This window comes from Triplophysa rosa, linkage group LG20, assembly GCF_024868665.1.
Source record: "Triplophysa rosa linkage group LG20, Trosa_1v2, whole genome shotgun sequence".
Lineage (NCBI taxonomy): Eukaryota > Metazoa > Chordata > Actinopteri > Cypriniformes > Nemacheilidae > Triplophysa > Triplophysa rosa.
The window spans coordinates 12,006,988-12,033,662 of record NC_079909.1 but is presented as its reverse complement, the minus strand read 5'-3'; the positions used below and the strand labels follow the sequence as shown (position 1 = coordinate 12,033,662).

Here is a 26,675-nt window from a genome sequence, read left to right as displayed (position 1 = left end):
CTGCGACAGCGGAACAACCGGGCGACGCGGACGCAGGAAGCCAGATAGCAACAGCAGGGAGGAGGAAGAGGAGGGGAGAGGAAGAAAGAGAGAGAGTTTGTGGATGCTGATCACTTCGATAAAATGACAGATGCGTCCCTCCCACGTCCATAAACGCACGCACATGCAAATCGGTCGCTCGCTCACTGCGTTATACTTGTTTTGCAAAGCTCTGGCTGTGGAATTTCAATGCGACACGAAGCTCAGTCGAGCTAATGTGTGAGTCAGTGCAAGTCTATCTTGATGTGCTCTGCATGCTGACCATAATTGCCATGCAGTGTCAACCTGTCAGGGCACAGCACAACTTGAGCTCTGTTTCAAACTATAGACACTTGAATGCACAAGATTTTGTGACACACAACCAAACAGCCACCAGATAAATCCTGAGACTGATTTCTGATAGTTTACTAGACAACGTGTAGCTATGTTTTTCATTGCTGTGCCTCTTATGTTTAATAATCTGAATAATTTGGAGTTTTAAATACATATCAGAATGAATCTGCCATGTCAGTAAAAATGAAACGCTCAAATGTTTCAGTCCATATAAAAGACGATAAACTTCCCTACCGTGACAAGATAGATCATTTCAGCATTCATCTCGTCTCTTCTTCGTCTTCTTTTCTTGTTGTCGTCGCACACTGTTTGTCTTGTTTTCCTTTTTGACGGTAGTCAATCGACCTGTATCCTTTCTCACGGTGGTATATTAGCACACCTCCCAGGATCTCATACGGACCCTTTGTACGCATGCACCTGCCTTAAAACTCTACTCTATTTCTGACACTGTGTAGGCGATCTACAGAGGATGGATTTGTGTGCTGCCTCCGCTTGCTCCCTCTTTCCCTCTCCCTCACTTTCTCTCTTTGTCTGTGTGTGGCTGTTGCTGTCAGTGGCTTGCGTACTTGAGCAAGAGAGAGAGTGGAGGCAGATCTCTCTCTCTCTCTCTCTCTCTCTCTCTCTCTCTCTCCGCACTATGTAGCCCCAGCTCGTCCTTTTAAAGTCTCCCTTTCATGCCCCTAAACCCTTTTGCAGTCTGCTCTATTTTACATCTTCCCCATCGTTTCTTTTTTCACAGTAAAAAACCAGCATGGGACCTCTTAAATCCCCGTCACTTTCTCCTTTGCCACGTAGTCTCTTGGTCCTCAGAAGTGCAACTAAGATGGTCTCCCTTCTTCCTTTTGCTTATAAAATGTGTGACAGACTTTGATTAGTTTTGGTAATAATATGATTTCACAAGTCTTGCAGATATATCCCATAATAGTATTGTTCAGATTTACCCTAATTAATGGACAAGGAACAACATTAATGGGATTCATTAAACTGTTGAGTCACTTACAGTATGTGCACAGTATTTACGTGCAACCAGTAAGATAAAGTTAATAAGAAACTATTTTTTTACAGAATTTTTACATATTTTTGAAATGCAGTAAATAATACACCTGCTAATTTACAAGTTGGGTGTCAAATAACATTAAAAACATGTAATTTTATGTTACAAAACAATTTATTTTAGATTTTTCTGACACCCCAGTTGCCAGAATATTAAATATTTTTTTAACAGGAATGTACTTGACACAATTAGTGTTGCTCGAATACCATCGGCTATTTACTTTGTAAATAACTTATATTGATTGTTAGTAGTTTTTTAACAAATAATGATCAAATTATGGAGAACATTATGGGAATTACACCTTTGCAAATGGTGTTCTTTCATTATTTTGTTGGCTGTTATCTGATGTTATAATTCTTTTAATCTTTCAAGTGCAAATACAACGCAGTATGCGTATGCAAATAAATTGCTTTATAATTGATCATAAAAAGAAGATATTTTAAAGAATGTAGGAAAGCAAACGGGCCTTTGGCATTGTAATTTTTCATACTCTTATAGTCAATGGTAGCCATTCATTGGTTACACGCATTCTTCCAGATAACTTTCTCTGTTTTTTATCAGAACAAAGAAATTTATACAGATTTGGAACAACTTGAGGATGAGTAAATGATGACAGATTTTTATTTTTGGGTGAACTGTCCTTTTAAATACTAATGCATGCGTTACGTTTCCGTGAGTCATGCATAGTGGTGTATAATATTTTCACCAGGCACTGTATATTAAATATCAATGAGAATGTGATAGACCCCTACTTTTCTCAATTTAGCCGCATTTTACAAGTTTTCCTGCGATGATGCATTTTTCATTGCCATCTCTGGCTCGATGAATTCTATGCAATGTCTACTGGAATATCCATTGTAGGCTGCCATGACATGATTCTGTAAAAACTGCTCAGACGACCAACTTTGACATCAATTAAATAGCCTTACAGCTCAGGGGCGTGTGGACCAGCCAAAACGCTCCCTTCTGCAAGGACGCATCACATGGGCGTGGGGGAGCGGATCGGAGCGCAAGAGAGATCACAGTTCACTAAACCCATTTCTGCGGCCAAACTGGCGTGATGATTTGTCCTGCGCCAGTTTGAGCGCGAGTGTTTGATCGATAACCCGTGCAGCGCCATCATTATTCTGATGTCTATTTGAATAGATGAGATGAGGCAGGCGAAGAAAAAAGGAAAGCGAGAGAGAGTAATGTGAAGTGTAAGAGTAAGTTTGAAGGCGGGAGCGTGAAAATTGAATGGCTAGGGCCAGGCTCTCGAAGTGGCTGAGCTTTAACCTGGGGCTGTCCTATATCCATTTCTCTGCGTATTTTGCTTGTGGAAGGGCTGGTCAAACCTGTTATTGTTTGACAAGTGCTACAGACCAAAATTGACTATACTGCCCTTTTTGCCATTAAGTTTTAGATCTGGTCAAACGGCTGCTCGTGACTTTATACGAGAGAAAATGATTTCTGGGGCCAACAAGGACGAGAGCTGAAGCTGTTGCCTGCGATCCTCATCGCCTCCATTTTCCATTGCCATCATCTGAAGCATGTAATTTCAAAACTTGTAACAACGCAGCGAGCTCAGCAATCACAGCTGATAGGAATATAGCACGGACAGCAAATGAGGTTCCAATCTGCGCCAGTTTCAGCACTCTGATGTGTATCATATTAAAACGGTGCATCTTACATATTATCACAAGCTGAGATGACAACAACGGGGTGAAAAGCTATAGCAAATATTAACCGTGAAGAGAATCGGTGCAATAACAACAACAAATCGGGCTGTTTCTCAGACAGGCAATTAAAATGGAGAATGAGCATGTCTTTGAAGTGCTGTTTGTTTTAATAGTCAAGCTGACCTTCGGCTAGCATGGACACATTTTGAAGTAGCTGATGTGACAGAGAAAATTGCGTGGGTCATTTGCACCACAATGTCTCTCGTTGAAATTAATAACTGCACATGCTGTGTGTGCCTGCATGGGTACTTTTTCCAAATATGCCAAAAATAAGTCTATTTTTCCATAAGTGTTTATACTACACAATAGCTCTCCTGTTTTATGTCTCAGATTTAAGATCTTGTAGTGTATATTGTGCCGCAAGTTTTATGTGATATATTTTGTTGACCTCTGTTTTTTAACAATTTTACATCTCTGTTCTGAAAGCTAGTGAGCTGCCCACACTACCAGCATCAGCATCATCGACTCATTTTTTTTATTTTTATTTCTGCAGTTTAACATGCTAATGTCTCTAATGAACATAATGTTTATCTACGACTGATATTTCTCATTAATTGATGTTTATCTGTGACTGACATTTCATTTATTTCATTAATGTTTATCTACGACTGACATTTCATAAATTTGATTTAATTTTGATTCATTTTTTTAATCATGAGTTTGCTGCAGTGCATTGCAGAGGATGCATGCAATGCTGCCTTATAATTTGTCTTAAAGGAATAGTTCACCTTGAAAATGAAAATCCTGTCATCATTTACTCACCCTGTTGTCATTTTCTTCTGCAAAACACAAAAGAAGATAGTTTGAAAAATGCAAGGACGCACGAACACGAGCAAACACGGTGACTTTTACAAGCAGCTAAGCACAACGAACGAGCACAGGACAATGCACACGAGGGAATAATATAGGGGAAACTAACAAGGGAGGATAACAATGGGCAGGTGTGGGTAATGAGACACAGGAGGAAAGCTGTACGAGGAACGAGAGGGGCGGGGCCAAAGACGAGACACGAGAAAGTGCATGGCATGTGTAATACAAACAATGCATGTCTTTCTCACACTAGACACAAGGGATCTGTCATGATCCTGCCACTAGACTAGAAAATCATGAACAAGGAGGCAGGACCATGACACGTTGGTCCTCATTGACCTCTATTGTATGGACACAAAACCAATGCAAGTCAATGGGGTCCAACGGTTTTCTGTTACCAATTTTTCAAAATATCTTCTTTTGTGTTTTGCAGAAGAAAGAAAGTCATACAGGTTTGAAATGACAAGAGGACGTGTAAATAATGACATAATTTTTATTTTGAAGGTGAACTATTTCTAACAATGTATCTTGGAACGCTGCACTGAAATTTAAATGGCTGTCTCTCTAGGCATCTTGCAAGGTTTTTAAAACAGAGCGTATTTCTGTTCCTTCTCTCTCAGACGCAGTTACGTGAACTTCATACCCTCTAAACTCTTGCTTTCGTGCACTCCATCTTGATCATTTTTCTCTACCTTTGTCAAACCACTGAATTTGTTCCCTCTGTTGACATTTGATTTTAAATTTCGTGTGGGTTGGAAGGACAAGCGTGTCAGAAGCAGTAACTCATGCATCAGAGACTTGATCGGTCGAAGAGCCTGAAACTTCTGTATGATGGATAAAGCCGCTTTTTTCCCCATCATCCTCTCTGTTTGAGCGCTGGGTTGAGTGATATTGGGTTGGGGTATCTATGACTAAGATAAAAGAGCTGTCTCATTTTACTTTTGGCCTAGTTGAGATTGCGTTTCCTCCTCTGGGTGGAGGTACATCCTGGGTTATGCTTGCTGTCACTGAACGTACTGTGAGGAAGGATCTCTCTGTTCTTAAAAAAAGAATTCTCTTATAGATCCGAATGTTGCAACCCTCTTTTTACATTGCAAAGGTTTTAGTTTGATCCTGGCAAAGCAGAACCAATATACTTTTCTTGTTCTTTTTTATACGTACACTGGTTGAAGTCTGAAAGTACAAAAATAACTATTTGAATATTTTAGTTTCTTTTAATGTTTTTATGATGATTGTAAATATTCTCATTTAACCTGATAAACAACAAAAAATCAGGTGTTATTCCAAACAAATGGAGCTTTGATGTTTCACTTTAAAAAGGAATTTCAGTTTAAATGCAACATAATAGCGGTTCAAATAAGTCACTTGTTGATGTACATTTGTATAAGTGTAGAAAACTCATGTGAATTTTATATGTGGTTAAAGGTTTAGTTAATGCAAAATTATTTTATTTTAACCCATACACAAAAATTCCGTGGTAGCACTTCTATGCCACGGCACCAAAATTCATCCACCAGGGTATTAATGTGGTACTCCTAAGTACTTCCAAAATTACCACGTTGTCTAAAAACCATGGTACCAGGTGAAACCATGGTACCAAAAGCAATGATTGTACCATATTTTTTGTTAGCAAGTTACGGTCAAACGTCCAAAGTCTGCCCAACCCAGTACAACACATGTGCCTGACATTTTGTGGAAATCCACACTGGCAGTTTAAACAGCTCTCAAACTTTAATCTTTGCGCAGGACATGCTTTCAACACATTTTTGACAATGCCATTTTCACCCGTATGTCCAGTCAGAATATACACAGTGCAGTCAGCATATGTCCCTCAGCATTATTACTCATCTCATGCTTTTACACTGTACTTCTCATGCTGTGCTTTAATAGCCCAAGGGTTAGTTTTGTCATCCGTGCATAAAATGACTGAATTTGCTCGTGTGAACCCACTGAGGATTTCTCTGTAGTACTTTTTGTAGGCCGACCCAAAAAAAGTGCTGCGCTTGATCACTAGCTGCTCGTTGATCTTTCATCTAAATACCTTACATAAACCCTTGGTGCATACAGACATACAATATCCACAATTTTGGTGTAATTTTCATGCTACATAAGTGTCTGATTTCATAAAGATCTTGTTATTGCAATATAGATCTTAACATTTTAAGACTTAAGTTAAATGGCTTTTTTTCATTTAATGCTAATTGTTTTTAGGAAAACAAGTTGAGTATATTTTAAATGATGAAATTTAAATACATGTATCCATTTCATTTGTTATTGCATTTTATATTTCTCTATTCTGCTTTGTCAGCATGGATTTAAGCTCCACAAATTTGTGCAAAATTGTTTGATTATCACAGTGTCATATGGGAACTTCAGTGGAAGATTGCAAATCTGACTTTATATTTTACATGGTCAATGTCACAAATCTCAGATATGATAGTCTCTTTGATGTCGGATTTTGTTTTTCCGAACCCTAAAATATTTGTTTATTTTTTATTTAAATAAGAGTTTTGAATACCAGTTTGTCAATAACAGACATTCTACTGTAAATAGATGTAAATACTGCATATGTCATTTAGCCTTTGTTTTTGATATACTGTATGCCAGTAGATTACAATTTTTGTAGATTATTTGTTTTCAGAGATTAAGATGTATTTCCACAGAATCTAAGTGCTTTCATGTGGATTTTCTATCCTTATTATAGTTTACTGTGAAATCCAACATGGATATTCTATTTTATTTTCAGGTTGAGTTTGTGGACTTTCAGGGGAAAATGCAACGTACAAATAGAAAGATATGAAGATATTACAAAGATATTTTTAAAAACGACATTAACTTTATTTCGTTTCCTTATTTAATCAACTGAGTGAGCACACTTAAAACGTTGTTTTTCTAGCATTATGAAATTCAAATTTTCTGGACCGTGAAGATTCATCATTGTTTACATAAAAGAACGAAGTTGCCAGAGGCCCGTTTTATGAATCCCCGTGGCACAAAGTGTGATTGTCTCTACATCCATATCAGCAAATGAGAGCCATTGTCTGTAAATTATTTACATGTTTACAATTGCTTGAGTGCTGAGGCTACATAAAGACTGATCCATAAAACAAACTGTGAAAGTGAAGAGGCACAAAGGTGCTGTTTGCCTCCCCTGAGACACACTGCTGTCGTGATGTCTCCTTTAAATGCTGTGGTTTAGTTAAGGTCAAGAAGTATCAAGAGGACCCTTGAGGACATGGTCACATCAGTAGGTAATCTTCACAGAGGGCCAACAGCAACCTTCCGGCAGTACATTATGACCTTAATGCATTATTAATGGCAGGTTTAGCTAAAGTTTTTGGACCATGGCAAGACAAGGGGCAGAGTCTTGTCACGGTTAAGGATTAGCAATGCTGTTCATTGGTTCACCGGCAAAATCCCAGCTTTGCTTTGTCTCAGCCTTACCACAGATAACTCTGCATAATTTCATTTTTTTACAGGCACTGGTTTAAAGGTCCAATGTGAAATTTTTTGAAGGATCTATTGACAGAAATGCAATATAATATACATAACTATGTCTTCAGAGGTGTATAAAGACCTTACATGATGAAGCGTTATGTTTTTATTACCTTAGAATGAGCTGTTTTTATGTACATAGACCGTGGGTCCCCTTGCATGGAATTCGCCATGTTGTTTCTACAGTAGCCCTAAACGGACAAACTGCTCTAGAGTGCGTTTTGTAAATACGTTATCTCCTTGGGCAAAGAAGCGAAAACGTGATGACATCTTAGTGCAGTGTCAGCCACCGTGGTGCTTCAAAGGGAGGGGTGGAGTGAGCCATTGGTTGCAATTCGCAACCTCACTGCTAAATGTCACTAAATTTCATACACTGGACCTTTAAGCCTTTGCAAAATCAGTAACAACTTCTTGCTTGCTACATGTTATTTATCCTTGTATGATATCTTCATAGTCCGACCACTAGATTAAACACTACTCTGACATTAAACATTTTGAAATGTCCTACACAGCAGGTTAACGGCATTGTATGAACTTTCCAAGGTCTTATGTGAGCAACTTCCTAACACACAATGCAGCTATTTCAAGATTCTACTGCCAAATAAGAAGCAGATCCCGGTCTCCTGACCTTTTGGAGTTTTAGGGAGGCCCTGTCAAGTGAATTAATAGCCCAGTGACACACACTGCAGCTGAATCAGTCCCACACCAGCCTAGCCCAGCAAGCTTCATTAATTACATTAGTCCTCTCCAAACTGTAAGTCTACCTCTCACCCACTCTTCAGCATCCTCATTCCAGAAAGAGTGTGCATCTGTGGATGTTGTTTCTGCATCTGTGTGTGTGGAAGAGAGAGAAAGCTATAAAAGGAAAAAGCTCCCTGCAGTTATGCCATTTCTGTGTGTATTTCAGGATCTGGAAAATACTCGGAGGATTCACTTTCTCAACACACCATCAGACGAAGCAGCTCAATATCAAGCGTGTACAGAAACTAAACACAGTCGTGGGACCCGGATAAAGGTAACTTTCACAAAACAATGATCATGAAACACATGAGGAGTTTGCATGCAATTAACCAGGGTGTTGGATCTGAGAACTGAATTTATAAGTCGTCCTTAAGTTCTTACCTGTGCTGTTTAAAATTCCTTTGAAGAGGACCTTTCCTGTTGACCTGCTCACTAGACTAATGAGAGTAATTTTGTAGCCTTGACATCCCCCACCCTTCCCATCATGCTCTTCTCCCCCTTCCAGCAGTTTAATTGGCTAAGATCTGGCTGAAGCTGTTTTCATGTTATCTGTGGGTATATTTTATACAACATGCCCAAATTTTGAAACATGCATCAATGTAGCCAGTCTGTTTTATGTTGAAATTGTGGTACACGTTTTGAACAAATTGTTATTTTGTATGCCGGCATTGCTTTTCATGGTCCATGCTTCTAAAAAATGGGTCATAGACCAAATGCTTTTTATGTCATTGTATGATGTAATAAATGGGTTGTAAGCCAGTGGTTTTTAGACGCCTTTTCAATTGAATTTTTGATAACTTCTGCTTATGTAAAGCATTACAGCTAGTTCTCAAAATATGGATTATAAAGCAACCTCAAGAGATTCTGTACAAATAAAAAAGGAAGATAAATCGTCAAGGTCATCTCTGTTACTTTGCAAACACTGTGGTGTTTGCCTTTGCCTTTTGTTTGCCTTGCCTTGCTTGTAGAACAGTTCACCCAAAAATGGAAATTCGAGCTTCGTTTACTCACCCTCAAGTTGTTCCAAATCTGTTAAAATTTCTTTGTGCTGATGAACAGAAAAGAAGAGATTTTGAAGAATGTAGGAAAGCAAACAGTTGTGTGGCACTTTTGACTGCCATTGTCATTTCTCCTAATATGGTAGTCAATGGTGGCCAAGAACTGTTTTTGGGTGAACTGTCCATTTAAAGACAAGATTTTTTACTGTAAATCAGGGAAATGTAAAAAACGATTTTGGAAGAGGTCTTAGTCAAAAGAGCAGAATAGGTCTATTGTTATTTACCATGCTTACATAAATGTATTGTGTGCTCAATGGGTCTCTGCTCTTTGTTACATTAGGCCCCTATCCAGAAGAACGCCCCAATGGTACAAACAGGTGGGAAGTATTTACATTTTGGGACAAACTCCAGGTCTAAGATGAGCGTGTATATTACATTACATGGCATTTTGGCATTGAGTTGCATCAGGAGTTTATGGCAAAATTTATGGCACTGCCAAGAAAGCTCAATTCTCAGAGAGCCAGATGTAAACGGCACAGACTGAACAGTGCTGTGATTTGGCGCTCATCACGGTCCTGCCTAAAAATAGAAGCCAAATCAGACTTTCAAATGAATCTCTGTGTTTGAAGATCAGTTATGTCCACAGGATACATTCTTCTGTTAATTCTCTCTCTCTCTCACACTCTCATCCACTTTCTCATTTACATCAGGCAAGTGACAAATGATTGCACTGTTTTTTTGTGTTTGTTTGTAGTACCACTTTCAATTTAGAAAAAATGCACCATCTTAACAAACATAAATAATATAGTACACAACACATTCTGAGGGCAAAACCTCACTCCAGCAAGAAAATAAAACTCACAGAAACACAAGTGGGTCATGAGAAAGTTTCCACTGAGCGTAAGCAAACTTCAACTTGAAAGACATACAGTAGACCTCACAAATCTTATTCGTAAAAACAGTAACACTTTTATTCTTGGGTAATTTTGTTTTTAGACAATTATGTTATTACAGCTTGAAAAGTATAAACGTATACTTTGACAATAAATGTATACTTTGTTGTTCAAAAGCAGGTCCAAATGTATTGATTTTGGGCTCTGCATTTACCAAATAACAAAAATACTTTGATACATTTTTTTCATTATGTTTTTGTTCATATTGCACAATACATCTGAAAAGAAAACTATAGTTTCTAAAACTCAACTGATAGAGCATGGTGCTTTGCAAAATGATAACATATCTTGAATGCACTGTAATTTTTTTATTATGGAAGTGTTTGTCAAATGCATACATGGTCAAGTGATGTGTTGGACATTTCTCTTGTAGTGCTATTGAAGTAAAGCACATACAGTTGGTTAGTGTCCCTGGGAGGTCTCCAGTTTTAGAAATGCAAGGTGTCAGGAAATGTCACAGGGACACAAGAAAGGATAATCCACAAAAGCGCTGACACTACCTGTTTAATTATTTAATAGCACAATTGATTTGGATGGAATTGTGGATGGATGAAAGACATTTAGTCTCACATAATCCATCTGTTCAAGGTACATAATGATTCCATTCTGAGTTACATTTACTTTTATTTGACTGACACTTTTATCCAATGTGACTTTTTAGGTATACATTTTATCATTGTGAAAAACACAGTAGAGTGACACATAAATTCTTAAGATTTGAGCTGATGGGCAGCAGCGGAAATTCAGGTCCAGCAGACATTGAAATGTTGCTACCAGACAGATCGTCTTTAATCCAATAAACAAGGGAGAATCGCCAGGCTTGTCCATAGGAATGGAATAACAAAAAGAGAGATGAACTGGGAAAAATGAATAAATAAAACTGGAAAGAAGCCACTTGTACACTGAGGATCCCAGCCCACATGAATTATGCATTCCTCCGTGAGAAGGTGAAATAATCCTCAATCTCATTTTTAAGGGTCTTACATTGATAATCCTACTCCTTTCTTCAGAGGACCTGTCTGTTCTCTCTCTCTCTCTCTCTCTCGAATTATATCGCTTTTGCCCTCTAATCATCATTGAAGTTGTGGGGTTACAAAGGAATGACTGTAACTAGATTAGGTGAGAGAATATCTCTAGATGTACTCTTGTAATGAGGCCAGTGTGTCATGTGACAGCTCAGAGAGTTAGACAGAAATTACAGAATGACCAAATGTAACACATGTTATCTTTTCTTAAAAATGCAGTCCCATTTTATTGTACAGTACATCATACACACACAGCTGATGCATTTTGTTGTGTAATCTGGCCAGTATCAAGTTTATTAATATTAACAAGATGCACCACTGCCGTTACAATGAAGCCTGACGATTCTCTGGGGTGGGGCTCTCGTAAGGCGCTTGCCCGCCTGTGCGCAGGTGCAGTGGATGAGGCGACCTCAAAAAAGATGATTTTTAGCTAAGCATACCAAAGTTATGATACGGTTCAAGTCATGTTTAATTATTGATCGGAAATATGCTGTTTAATTTAGATTTTTGCCAACGATTTTAGAAATATATGCCTACCCCCATTCAAGTAGATTGGACTGTGGACTTGCAATGACGTAAATAGCTGCCCAGAGGCGTTGCAAACATGGCCACCGAGTGGCACGACTTCCGTAAACAGACTTTGGCAGTATGTGACAGTTTTGGTCATGACATGAGTGCTGCGCAAACTGAATGTGTTAATAAAACAAAGACTAGTTAGAGACTACATTGAACAAATAAAAAACATACACTTACCAAACTGATCTCTACGGAATTTAACACTGTTTTCCGAGGTGGCTAATTCGTATGAAATTGTATGATGTGAGTCAATACTGAAGCCCCTCCCCCATGCAGGCCCGGCTCCAGATATGAGATGAAAGGTGGGCCAAGTGATTTTCCAGGTGGGCGGAGGGGGATTAACTATATATATTTATATATTGCCCCAAACTATTTACTATAAACAAACTATTTACCAAATAACTATTTAGCTTTTAGTTTTTGTTTATTGCATAACATTTTTATTTTTACATTCTTATGCATATATTTACATGTTGTTTTACATTTACCTTTATTTTACATTTTACAATTTAGTAACTTTAGATTTGATGAAAACATAAAAAAGAGCTATTCATATCACTATAATATTCACAGCATTAACTTTCTGCTCATTTTAGAGAATTCTGTCACAAACTCATCCATGTCTAGACCATGTGTTATTGCTTTTTCATGACCTAAAAGTACTTTTTTTTCCTCTCATGAAGCATTGTTCGGCAGAATGGTGTCACAACCATCACCCGTTGGGTGAACCGCTAATATTTGATGTAACGGGTGAAATAATTATTCATGTGTCATTTGGGGTTCGGGTGGGGAAATAATACGCGCGGGCGGAACGCGGATCCAGTAGCCAAGACTATTTCAACTCACCTGATACGAAGCTGCTTTTACAAGGTCCTGTGCTTATTTCTGTTCAAGCTCTGCATGAAGAGCTGATTTCTAATTGCAGCACGCTTTGCAGCGTTGAGCATTGTAGCCTGTCATGGTCCTGCCTTCTTGTTCATGATTTTCTAGTCTTGTGGCAGGATCGTGACAGATCCCTTATGTTTAGTGTGAGAAAGTCATGGGGTGTTTATCTTTTGACATCTCATGTGCTTTCTCGTGTCTTGTCATTAGCCCCGCCCCTCTCGTTTCCCGTATTGCTTCCCTGCCGTGTCTTATGTTTCTCACCTGCCCCTCGTTACCATCCTTTGTTTGTCTCCCTTTAAAATGCCCTCATGTTTCATTGTCCTGTGCTCATTCATTGTATCCTGTACCTATGATTGTATGCCTGTTAACCTCGCCTTGTATTCCATGTCCTGTGTGCTAGTCTTCCCTGTGGATTCTCTATCAGTGTTTGGAACTTTATTATTTACCACCCCGTGTCTTAGTGTGTTTGTAAGTAGTTTTTAGTTATCCTGTCTCCCTTGTTTTTGCCCCATCGAGGGAAGTGTTTTGTTTGTATTCTGGTTTTGTTCTCGTGCCTGTTTTCCCCCCCATCGTGGGTGTTTTGTTTGTTTTTATTAAAGTCTTTTGTGTTAACCCCTTCACCTCTGGCTGCCTGCATTTGGGTTCTCCACCACGCAAACCTTGACAGTAGCCAATCGCGTGCAACCGATGGACAGCTATAGTGAGGACTGGATACTTTTCACAATTTAAATGAACATTTTAGTCATCATGCTCCTGGTCCCTTTATGCATTAAGCTTTATTTAGCCTTGATGGCAGCTTAGCCTTTAGCGGCTTTGGTATAATTTTACAGAAAAAGGTAAGGTAAACTATATTGTTAATATCACATGAACAATTATCTATTTTTTAACATTTTTTTCATAAATCAAAACACATTTCATTTAGAATAGCTAGCTTCGATTAGTTAACAATATTTTAGTGGATTCACTCTTTGTTGTCTCTCCCGAAACTCTGCCATATTGAGTTACTACATGTTTAAAAATGTGTTAACCAGGACTTCCTAATATTTTGTTACTTGTTGCGTGAGAAAATAAATGGTTTTGTCTACATCATGTAGATGTAATGCGGGTGCGGTTCGGGAATTTTTGTCAAGCGGGTAGGGTCGGGTACGGCATTAAATTAGTGCTGCTGTCGGATGTCGGGTCGGTTGTTCTTTTAATTACTGCCGGTGCAGGATTATCAAACAGGACCTGTGCAGGACTCTGACGCAGAATCGCTGAGAGAGAGTCGCGCCAAGTCCGTTCACTGCAATGGAACAGTTTTTTCACAGCAACGGCGGATCACGGATCCTCTCTCTCAACGGCTCTGGATGGAGGGAGGGTGGGCAAAGCTTCTGATTGGGTGGGCAAAGCTCACCCTGGCCCCCCTGTGGAGCAGGGCCTGCCCTCCCCTAACCCCACCCCTAAACCTAACATCACTGGTGCTAAGGTAAATTGTACTAAAACTTACAAATAAGATTGTTCGAATTCATGCCAATTAGCCACCTCGTAAAATAGTTACGAATTCCGTGAGATCGTGAGCATGTGTTTATATATTTGGATTAGAGTGAAAGAGATCAGGAAAAATCTAACCTCAGGGGCGTTGCTAGACCTAAAGCTACTGGGGCACAGGCCCTGATTACTTTTTCTATCACTTTTTTCTTAAAAACCTGCTGTGTGCAAGAAGTATGCAACACAATGCACTATACAAACTCGCTTAAACCACTATTCCTACAGTGCAACAATACTGGGGAAGGTAAACATTTATGTATTAAAAAAGTATCTTCAACATACTTAACATAAACTTTATTAACATGGTTGCATGCACTGTATGGAAATAATGAAAGCAGAGTCATTTTTTTCTTGCACATCTGCATTCATTCTACATTACACAATGATAACAATCAATAATTACATCTTTTCGAGAATTTACAATTACAATGTTTCAAGAAACCAGTCATTTTATGGCTCAAACTAATATAAAGAGCATATTTTGTCTTAAAAAAACAATATTTTCTGGTTTCACAGCCAAGTCCAAGCAAAGTTTGTTCATTTTATGAACTGTACTGCATTAAACTGTACATCTAGATATCTCAGCCATAGTTATTGCCATTTTTTTATGTAATGTCCTAAACTAGAGCTAGTAAATTACATATTATTTTCATTTCTGAAAGTACAAAACGCAAATGTTTTTTAAGCAACAATGCAATTTTACAGACTTGACAAAGGTTTTCCTGTGACATTTTCCTCTGATGTATGAGACTTGACTGGCCTGTCTGGGGATGTACAGTAGTTTGTTTATCAAGTCTTACCTTCCCCAAACTCATCATCTCTCCTTTTTGCTTCCATTTCCCTGCTTTGCACAAATAGATTCTGATGTCCATCTACAGGGGCTATTAATGATCGATATTATTTAGAAACGTACTTTAGGTTCATCATGTTTTTATAGCCATGCTGCAGTTGTTGCAAGGAAACACACAGCCTTGCGTGGATTTCTGCACCAAAGTGGCACAAGTTTGTGTTTTTCGAACCGGTTAAAGTGCGCGACTGCGTCACTTTTACGAGCGTGAAATAGTTTACTACGTTGCTTACAGATCCATTTTTTCCTCTATTATCAATGTAAATGATTACATTGACAAATAAACTACATTGTTAAAACTTAAACACGTGCCCCAGTAAAAGGAATCTAGCGATGCCCCTGTCTAATCCACTTTTCCCTTAGCAGATGTAAGCAGGTGATGACATTTAAATCCTGCATTTTGTAAAACAAATACAAAAAAAATGTTGTGTTGCTAGTATTTCTCAAAACCCAGAAGCATATAATATTGAAGGGATTATCCAGAACAAGGGAACGAACAGAGGAAGCGATTAGGACTTGATACTTTTAACAGGCGCGTCTGATGTGTTTGAAAATTCTCATTTTAAATGGTTTCTTGCTTGCCATTGTTATTGTGAGCAGCAGAGCTGAGCTCGGTGCAGTTTGCAGTCACAGAGCTTGCTAACGCTGCCCTTTTTTGATCCAACGGGAAGTTATTACAAAGTGTTTCTCCAAAAGAGTGACTGACACACTGACAGCATAAACCAAAAGAGTTTTGCAACAGAAAAGGCTTTGGATGCACAAAGGTTTGGAAAACTGTAATCTAAATTGAGAAAGAATAGTTTTTTAGCTAACATTTTCCCCTTCTCAACATTACTCAGTCTCGCCGTGCAAAGACTCCCAGCATTGTTGACACTCTGTTTTGTGATTAAAGAGCTCAGCTAGAATGCCGAAGAATCTTTGTCTGCGAGATGTCAGATAATACGTTTTCAAAATCTTGGAAAAATAAGCAGGACTCTCAAACGCTGGGGGCGAGTCCGCCAGCCCAGTAGGCTATATGTGAATTATGTGAATACGTTTTATGGGAGGATTTGAATTCAAACACATGCGAGTCAATGTGCGCGATATTCATCAATAGATAATTCACGAGTTCACCTATGCAGATAATAATGCAGGTTAAAAGGTATGCGTATTTGGCGTGCTGTCCGAGGAGAGAGCTCCAATCCCGGCAGTTTCTTCGGAACTTTAGAAACTACAATACTAATTTCTCGCTAGAAATGCAATCAAATGTTATTGAAAGTGAAAATTAAACTTACACTTATACAAAACTATGCTCCAAAGGGCGTTTTGGCCACCATTTTATTTTTTCGAGCTTGAGCCTTCTTGACCAATCACGTTCCTCGCATGTTGTTATGGAAACGACACGTCTCTGTCATTGGTAAGCTGCAAAAAGGGTGCTTTTAGGACGTTTTTTTCAGAGAAGTTTAACTTTTTTCAACCTCAAAAGACACTGAGCTGCAGAAAAAGACACTGGCGTTTAAAAATGAGCTCTGGACTTTTTTTTTTAAACACGGTGCTTGTTATTTGGCGTGAGTTTTGTTTAGTTGGGCAGAGTGAGAGCGTGAGAGAGTCTGAAAGCATGTGTGCGAGAGCTTACAACCCTGAGCTCGTGATTGAGCAGACGCCTGATGCTAGGCGCTCTAGTGATAGGGGTGGGGCCATGCATGCTCGGACGCTCCATTGCATCATGGATCCCCTGTTTTAGCCCCGCCCAAAAAATCCTGAACAGAGAATTGGTGAAAAACTGTTTAACGGTTTAACTCCACAATTCAGGACTACATGCTTCTTAGTCTTTGTAATGTGTTTCAGCAATACATTTCTAACATCTATAATGTGTTTAGAAACAATTCTCAGAATTCACTTTACCCGGACTTTAAGTTATATATGTATTCAGACAGTTTCCTATGAAATTGTTGAGCAAATATTTTTTCATTTGATAATGATATAATATTTTGCTATGTGGATCTGATTTATATATATATTTTTTTAGACTGTACTTTAGCTAACCAAAGAATATAAATAAGGGTAGTTGTGGTTCTGGGGCCTCTTTTATAAAAACTCATCCTTGAATTGAGTATTTTTCAGATTTATAAAACCATGTGTATGCCAGAACCTGCGCATAATTCCCTTTATAAATCCCAGTCAGGGAAAGACTGTGCATACATGTATCTCCATATATATAAATGAGGCCACTGGTATCTTATGAAGTTATGATGTAATGCACCCTCAACATTTTGTTTTGTCTTTTAAATAGATTTAATAAAAAAATTTAACAAGTGTTGAAACTGATGTAGATGGGCATACCAGGTTACTCCTAAAAAAATCCCCAATACAGTTTTTTATAGCATACACACAATGTGACATCATGCAGAAAATCCAGCCAAGCCTAACATAAGCAGTGAGTGGAGGCGGTAAAAATAGCATTCTTACCTCTCTGACGTGTCTTCATTTCCACTTTGTTTGACTTCTTCCCATGCTTTTTCCCCTTCCTTTTTGTCCTCTTCTTCTTCCGCCCTCTGGTGAGGATGAGGAGGAGTCAGATATAGTATCTGAAGAAGATTCAACTGAGCTGTCACTAGAGGTATCTGAAGACAACACAGTTGCCTTGTTGGAACCTGTGTCCTGTCTTAAGAGCTGTTAAAATGGATACAAATACATACATAAGGCTCACATATTGCATCACATGGTACATAACATAACATGACTCAACTGTACTGTCCTCCTTTTTCTTATGCCATGACACTTCGCGTGAATTATGGGAGCAGCTTAAACAATCATTGAAGGACTACACAATAATTTGCTTAAAACGGAGAAAAAAGGGTACGGGATGTCATTATTCTACTCACGTTCAACCATCAAACATTAAAAGGAAAACATTCATTAATTTAAGTATTGTGTCATATTTCAATGTGCATTCATTTATTTTGATAGTTCTCCAACTCATGGGATTTTCTTTTGTTGGCCAAATTTGCAGTGGGGGCCATGAAGACACCTAATTAAAAGTATCTGTACATTACTGAAAGAACTGAGAACGTTCTATTTACTTTCTTGTTGTCTACCAAACCCTCATCCCGCAAAGACGACGTCAGGACCTCTAATTAGTGACTAGCTTGCTAGCTATAATTAATAATATGAGACAATAAACAGAGTAACATACTAACCAGTAGTGCCACTGACGGACGTCCCATCCAATGTCTCCATCTGCACGTTGGCATTCTTTTTGGCCCGGGTCCGAACACCTCTTCGACTTTTGACTGAGTTCTCCATGCCATAAGCACACTGAAGTTTGCAGCATGATTCCTTTGTCGCCCCTATGATGACGTTTGCACAAACGGTTTAGCGTTGTTCCCGTGTTGATGACGTTTGAAAGCGGGAGCGCGATTTCCCTATGCCGATTTCTCCCGCCCATCACATCGCAAATTGTCAAATACCACTAATGTTAAATATATATTTTTTAAAGATGAGTAAATTTACCCCACTAAAGAAGCTTATTAATAAACCCAGCTCTATAAAGAATACCCTGAGGCTGATTAAATGGCTCCAGGAAAGGAAACTGCTAAAAAATTAAATTAAATGCAATATATGTCATCGGGTCATGAAATGAAGAAAAGGACGAACAGTGGAGATCAATTAGCTTGGTAAGTATAAATAAGTAAATATAGCCTATATAACATGTAAAATAATGTTAAGTGCTTGCTGTGTGTGATAATGTTGGTGGGCAATAAAACAATCATGTAATTGCATGAATCCCATTTCTAAAAACTGGATTTCTTTAAAAACAGGATTTGTCAACAGGCAGCACACAGGAAAGGGCAAAACGAATTTCTATAAGGCACAAATCAATCTTCAGCAGATCAAAGGTCTCCTTCAGTAAGTGGATGCAATTCATGGTAGGCAAGTGATAACAGTTGTAATAGAAATGTGACCCTGGACAACAAAACCAGTCTTATGGGTCAATTTTTCGAAATTGAGATTTTTACATAATCTGAAAGCTGAATAAATAAACGTTCTATAGATATATGAGTTGTTAAAATAGGACAATATCTGGCTGAGATACAACCGTTTAAAACTCGGGAATCTGAGAGCGCAAAAAATAAAAATATTGAGAAAATTGCCTTTGAAGTTGTTAATCAGGGGCACTGTGGCAGACCATCCAAGTTTTTATATATTTAAGGTAGGAAATTTACAAAATATCTTCATGGAACATGATCCTTCCTTAATATCCTAATGATTTTAGGCATAAAAGAAAAATCGATAATTTTGACCCACACAATGTATTTTTGTCTTTTACTAAAAATGTTCCCGTGCTACTTAAGACTGGTTTTGTGATCCAGGGTCACAAATATCTATGTCATAAACTTACTTTGTTGCTGTTGTACAATATAAACATGCATAGATAAAAAAAATTTCATGTTTTATATGTTTTATTTGCCTTTAAAGGTTTTCTCAGGGTCTACGGTTGAGGCAGATAGACATGATGGATGACAGTATTGCAAGCAGTTCAGCGACTCTTAGTAAAATGGCAAAGGAAATAAGGGAAGTCTGTGTCACAGCAGTTGAATGGATGAGAAGACATACAGGCCAGCAGATAGGTGGAAGAAGAGAGTTTGTTGTGATCGACGAAAGCCATTTTCGGCACAAAAGAAAGGTATGTTATAGATGGTTTTAAAGCAACAACATAAAAAACGTTACTGCACATGCGCGTGTTCATGGACTGCCCTTAACTTCTGGTACACATTCGCAGATTATAGAATGCTTGTAGATTATTTCTGATAACAAGAAAAAGAACCGAGAAAAACTGTTACTTGGCTAAACTTGTCTCTCCAATATTGAATTTAGACTGATTATGTCAATACGGTTTCTTTAAATGTGACCAAACTACAGGACCTATTCAACAAATTGTTCATGTAATAGAATTAATATACAACAAAATTCAAAAAATCTATTATTTAATACAATTATTATACAATAAAGTAATAATAAAGCAATAAGCCCCAACAAGCAGTGGGTTACAGTGCATTTTATAATAGCTAATGGGCGTTGTTAGTCATTAAACCCCCCTTAGGTGTTATAAAAAATGCACTTGTAACCCACTGCTTCTTGCGGGCTTATTGCTTTATTATTATAAAGGAGCTTATTGCTTTTATAAAACGGTTATACCATATGCATAGCAAGGCCAAGAAACACATGCAGCAACAGTGGCACAGTGACACTTAGACTATGTAATGCAGTCAGCAGTTACAAATCAGGTATTTTATAATGGCTTAGAACGCGGCTTAACCAATCAGAATCAAGGACCAGAACTGACCAGAACTAATATTAACATAAATTAAATAAAATATAAATAGTTATATTATTAAACTGATAAACAATCACTGACCGGAAGTTACCTACAGTCCAGGCGTGCGTGGCCGATGAAACGGTCTGTAGCAAATTTGATTAAAATGAATAAAATAAATGTGAACAATAGTTACCAAAGTTATTGTTATTATGTATCTGTTTGTGTATTTTCTCCATTAGTATGGTAGAGGAAGAATGGCTGGCGGGTGGAAAAGAAAGAAATGGGTCTTTGGGATGTTAGGTGTGAGGCATCAGCAGCAGCAAATCTCTAGAAAACCTATTCTTCGTCTTCTGGAGAGAAGATCTCGAAGACATCTAGTCCCCTTGATTGTGCATCATGTGAGGCCTGGGTCATCAATTATCAGTGATGAGTGCCGTGCCTATCGCATACTCCCTGCACTAGGGTACAACCATCACACTGTCAACCACAGCAGGTGGTATGTAGATCCCCAGCATATTGAGAGGGGCTGGAGATCCTACAAAGAGCAAATCTAGAGTCTCATATTCAGTCACAACCAGAACACTTTCATATCAAATTGATTTAACATTTGTTCAATATTTGTTTTCCTATCTCAGCTAATTGTGTCTTTAGCTTGAAATGTAGAATTTATTTGTATTTTGCCACAGTAAGATCTGGATGTTGAATTTTGGCACTTCTTTGTGAAACAAGAAATAAAATAAATATTTCTATGTTCTGTGTACCTCTGTGTTGGGTTTATTTTCTGTTTAGAAGATAACTGAGCCTTTAAATCTCCTTTGTAAAAGCTTTATAAAGCATAAATAGTCCACACTTTAGATGAGCTCACACAAATAGTTAACTGACAACTACTAAATGTATTATAACTACCTCTATTATTCATGAATTACAGGTGTACTATGTGTTAATAAAGCGTTTATTAATGCACTGAGTAACTATTAAGATATGTCTAATAATAAGATTTATAAATGTACATTTAAATAGTTTACTAATCATTTACTTACGAACCACTGACAACTCTTAAATAACTAGTCTATAAATGATGTAATACTCAATTTAGAAATAATAAATTGATCATTAATAAAGTATGAAAGTACAATTATTAAACACATTACTTATATTCTTATGAAATAGGAATAAAGCAGCTGTATGTATGAATGTCTTACTAATGTCTATTAATGTTGAGATAATGCTTTACAAATGATGAATTAACTATTTACTAATGCTTTACTAACGCTTCATAGCATGCAGTTATTATAAAGTGTTACTGTATAATATATCTTAGTTCTGTACAGCCACTGTAGTACTGTAATTCGAAAGGGAGGGGTGTAGTGAGCCGTTGGTTACAATTCCCAACCTCACCACTAGATGCCGCTAAATTTCACTAATGGTCCATTAAATTATAATGGATTTTGATTGGCTGTTAATGATTCAGTATTAGCTCTGAAACTGAACCTGATCCCAATGATATTGTGTCTTTGTATTGTTTTCATCGTAGTTGTAGTGTCGACTCTGCCATGCACTTACATTTTTTTTAAACTCATCTTTATGGTTACGTTTTTGGTGTAAACAAGCCTTTAAGGTTTTATAAGATGTCCAACATTGTTTTTGCAGCACTATAAATATGCTGAAACACATGTGGAATATTTTTCACATTAGGCCTCCAAAACAAAGGTATAAGGAAAACAGTTGTCACGGTGTGTCTTCAGGTTTTTCTGACAGATGCAGTTTCCAGAAAGTTATATTCCAAGTTATATATAATGTTACATATATAGTATACTGTATATACATATAAGTTATATAATGGCTTATAAAAGAATCGCTTTGACATATGGGGATGTTTTTAACAATAATGACATACTGCCTTGGTCATAATGTTAATGGCATTTTTTCCAATTCACCTGCCATTAGAAAGCTTGAGGAAAAAAATGCATTTTGCACCCCGAGAGTGCATCAGTAAAAGGGTTTTCTCCCTTAATCTCACTTTCAAATTCTCTTTCATAGTCATTTGTAATGCAACAACAATCATTACAACTGCAACAATATAGAGGTAAGAACATCTTGTTTTCCAAAGATTTCACAGTTTTGATGCATCATTCAGACTTGTGTCCCCAGACAATCTCTGCAAATGCTTTACATGTTTAAAAAACAGTTGTGTTGTTTGTTTTTTGTGCAGATATCTCAAAGGCGCAGGAGGAGGCAGAATGTTGTTCCTGCTCCTTCTGTTATAGTGCCAGATCTGGCAAATTTAAGAGAACTCCTTGACATTTCTTTGCATCCAAGGGAATTTTGAGTCGGTGTGAATTATGAGGAGTCCCAGCGTGAATAACCACTTAATTAGGATGCTTAAGGACACTGTCAGCACATACATTTCACTTTGATCTCTGATACAAACAAATGTCACGCCCACGTCTGGAACCATACGGCATATCGAACGCCAGCCTTTCACAACTAGCGCCAACTACCTACCTCTCATGCACCAGGCATCACATTAATAATAATCTTACAATTACAGAATTAAGCACAAGAAGTTTAATTCCCCCCGTTCCAGTTTTCATGTGAACTAAAAACAGTCCATAAACATTTTAACTGACCTCTCTGTGCCTTTAAGCGTCGAGTTCTAAACTCAAGGACTGCTTTTTAATCATCTTCTCTTATATTCCCCATTGTTCTCACTAATGAGTTAATTTGACCTCTGATTACAGATCTGATTCGCCTCTTGGAAAAGTTTCTTATTTTGCACTTAGCATTAATTAATTTAATTTTGAGCCAGAACTTTAACAGATCTTTTGCTTTTAATTGGGGTTAACGTGAAATTAAAATACTCTTGGGATCTGCAGGGACATGATGAGTTCTTGGGAGCAACGATTTTAAAAAACAAAATGAAAATGTTGAAAAAATCACACTATGCATCAGACTGTATTAGTGCAATATTTGACACATTTCGGATTAATTGTTGATTTTAAGTCAAAATTTAGCATGCGGCAAATATACACAGCTCCACAAGACCGCTGGGGATTCTGGGATTGTTTTTTCCCTTGGGTGAACTGAATCACCAGACAGGTTCTGCAAACATAAATACACATGTGTTTATATAATCCTGTCACTAATTAATTGTGTGTAACTCCAGGCAATAGCAAGCTTTCTATCTCCAGCACCTGTTTTACCCAGCGTGACAAACTTGCTTAACTGCAGAATTGCCTTAACAAGCTCAAAAGAAAAAACATGGCTCTGTTTTTGCAATGTTAGGCAGTTTCATAGCGAAAATGTTTCTCAGAATGCTCCGTTGATTCTGTTATCATATTTTAGCTCGACATGCTCACAAAATCTGCAGAGGATAAGATATGATTCAATCACATCACTTCCCACCTAATGTACAATGGTAGATATTTGTTAGCTCGACTCGCACACCAACCCGGTGTCATTGAATAAATCAAACCAATTAGCAGATGGCTCTTCTCTCCAGTGCATATCTGTAATTGTGGGTGGTGGTGGAGGTAGAACAGGCTGAAGAGCTGAGAGATAATGCACTCAATCAATGTTCTCAGGGGGAAATGTGGGCTTTTCATCAGATGGAACGCATCCTGCAGGACTCCAGCCGATGGCACGAGGGAAAACTGGCTGGCATGCACTTACTCTAACAAGGCTGTTGTCAGTACAATGTGGCTGGCTCATGCTTTCATTCTGATGATTTCATTCTCTGTATCTTTGACCCAGGTCATTCCTCGGGCTTTCTGAGCCTTTGATTTCCAGATGAGCACAGTACAGCGTAGTGAAGATGACCTATTTTTCACGGCTTCTCTTTCAACCAGTTAAGCTCAGAATTTGCGAATTGAGACAAATGATTGTTACAATTTTGTAGATTTGAATTTTTGGCCTAAAAAATCAGAATATTATTACATCATTTTTTATACATATCATTATTAGGATTTAGATATTTCATAACCATTTTGCTATTTGATACTGTTGCTGGTTCTTTTTTAAAGAGCGTTTGATTTCCACAGAAATCTGTGTAAGAGAGTCGTCGTATTTTTCAGTTTGTTTCCTCATAAAAGACGATGGATTGAGGATATCCGCTGATAATATTTTAGTATATTATATTAGTATATTAACAATTGTAAAACATCAGTGCTCATGTATAATTAGTCAATAAGGTTTTTGCTTATTTGTGTTTTCTGCTTAGACAGGGCAAATAAACTCTACCCACAAGCTGTGATTCAGGATTGGTATTCCCAGAAACTGAATTATTCACAGAATCTCTAAGAGCCCTGTAAAATCTCAACCATTTGAGCAGCTTGCGTCTGCAACCACCTCCAACATTTCTGTGTCACTTTACCTAGAATGACAGAACACCCGAATTTTCTCCTCATGGAGGCTGTAGCTTTCACTTTGTTCCCAGAGATTCTCACATTCGCTGGCTCGCCTGTTTGAAGTCAAGCTATGACAACCCCTGGGATCTCCACTGTGTGCTGTTATGTTTATGCTCACAGCCATTCGCATGCCATTGTTGACAGTCTTTTGAACTACAGAATTGCACAAACTTTCCTTCCCCTATTTGTCTCACATTCAGAAGTCAAGCAGTGAACTCAACAGCACTTGCAAATTAACTGCGGCGCAATTTGAGCAGTGCCAAAAATCTCTCTGAAAGTCTATTGCGCTCATATTTCTTAACAGTAGAGTAGAAAAGACATTTTTGGTGTGGTCAATATTGTATAATTATTAATTTGATTATTTAGATTGACTTGAAAGTAAAGTAAATACACTTACAATATTTCAACCTTTTCCTACTTTTATTTACTATTTAATCTTTTAGGAATGTTATGTACACATTTATCACAAATGTTGCTGTCTAAGAGTCATTTGTTATTTATGTTTTAATGTTTTCAAATCATTTCAAACCATTGAACATTGTTTGTGACAACTTTGATAGAAAGAACTAATTAAAAAAGTAATCTATTTAAAAATAATTCATAATTTGCATATAATTTAAAAACTATGAAAAATAAAAATATTAGTTTTGTGTATAATATTTGATTTAATATTTTAATATTAAAAAACAAAAATATTTCTTATGGTTTCACATGACATATTCACTACAAACTTTTTCATTGTGATTAGTTAAAACACAGTGTAATGTGAATTCATATAGAAAAAAGGCCACCTTTTTATTCCCAGGATGAAGGACTCTAACACAGATTCAGGGGAGATAAGGCTATTTATCTACTGTTAGTGAAGCTGCAAGCCTTCCATTACATGCTTTTCTTTATTTTTTTTGAAACTACAGGGAAAGCACATCAAGTGTGTCGAACAAGAAAACAGAAGGGAAACAACACCAGAGGAGATGAAGCTCAGTGGAATGACAAAAAAGCATATTGGTTTGTCTTTAGGGTCAGTGAACTTAGTGGAACTTTGCAAAGCAAGAAAACTAAAGGAAGAAGACAGAAAGAATGGGAAATGCACTGCTTTACTAAAAGCAGTTCTATTCAGGTCGTTTTTAGCCCCAATCTCTTTCAATGCTTGAATTCCCAGACAAAAGTGGTGGGCATCTTTTGATGTGTCTTGAAATGATAGGGTGTTTTCATGTGGCCTGTAACCTAATAAACAAGGCGAAGGAAACAAACGTTTAGAAGAGAGAATGGATTTCCAGCCATTTCTAGGCTGCATGGGCAGAGTTATTCAATTTCCTTGATTATTCGGCGAGGGAGCTCTGTGACTCCTACACCGCCTCAAGCTTTTGAATAAGAAAAATGACTAAGTTTTTTAAACGATAAGACGGGCCGACTGAGATTCTTTGTGGACGTATTTCACAGGTCTCTCTATCCTGCCTCTCTGTTTCAGAGCGGATTGCCATGGTGACGATGCACAGTCTGCGCTTGGCCTTGGTTTGTATGGAGTGCCCTCATTTCCATCTGAAAGGTTTGTTCGCTTTCGCTATCTCGCCGCCGTATCCACCTCAGCCAGCGATACATATCTCGGTTTGCTCTTGCTCGCCTGTGCTTTCTCTCTTGATGTTTTCACCATCCATTTTGTATTTTCGTGCACCCTTTGATGAACCACGGGGAGGTACGGATTCTCATTTTTGAGGTGCCCGACCCCTGTTGAAAGGTCTCATGCACCAGTCATTCAATTTGCCCTGTAGGAAACACAGAGAAGCACTCAAAAGAGAGCTCCTGTTTTAACATGAAGGAGACATAAACATAGGAAATAGTTAAGGATGCAGCTCATTATAAGGAGGTGTTAATGATCCATGCTGTTTTTAATTGCTCTTGATCTCAGCCATTTAGTAGTCATGTTCTTTCAATCCAACCCTAATTATGTGCTTTCAGTTTGTACATTGTT

At 37.8% G+C, this 26,675-nt stretch overlaps 2 protein-coding genes and 1 long non-coding RNA gene across 4 annotated transcripts in view; 2 read left to right on the top strand and 1 right to left on the bottom strand.

The window, feature by feature from the left end:
* lrrn2 (leucine rich repeat neuronal 2) overlaps positions 1 to 1,153 on the bottom strand; it is a 51,800-nt gene extending 50,647 nt beyond the window's left edge. For both annotated transcript variants that reach the window (XM_057361406.1, XM_057361405.1), the window contains exon 1: positions 607 to 1,153. The gene's annotated coding sequence lies outside the window, so the exon portion shown is untranslated. The remainder of the gene's footprint in view (positions 1 to 606) is intronic.
* Positions 7 to 26,289, top strand: LOC130570907 (uncharacterized). The gene is made up of 3 exons (XR_008965028.1): positions 7 to 258; positions 8,357 to 8,464; positions 26,175 to 26,289. It is a non-coding gene; the product is annotated as an uncharacterized LOC130570907 (long non-coding RNA).
* On the top strand, positions 18,762 to 20,929 carry LOC130570906 (uncharacterized). Its single transcript, XM_057361410.1, has 3 exons — positions 18,762 to 18,889; positions 19,460 to 19,667; positions 20,540 to 20,929. Exons 1-3 carry the CDS (start codon positions 18,762 to 18,764, stop codon positions 20,852 to 20,854), a joined length of 651 nt encoding a protein of 216 aa, XP_057217393.1. The 3' UTR covers positions 20,855 to 20,929.
* Positions 26,290 to 26,675: the final 386 nt, after the last annotated feature.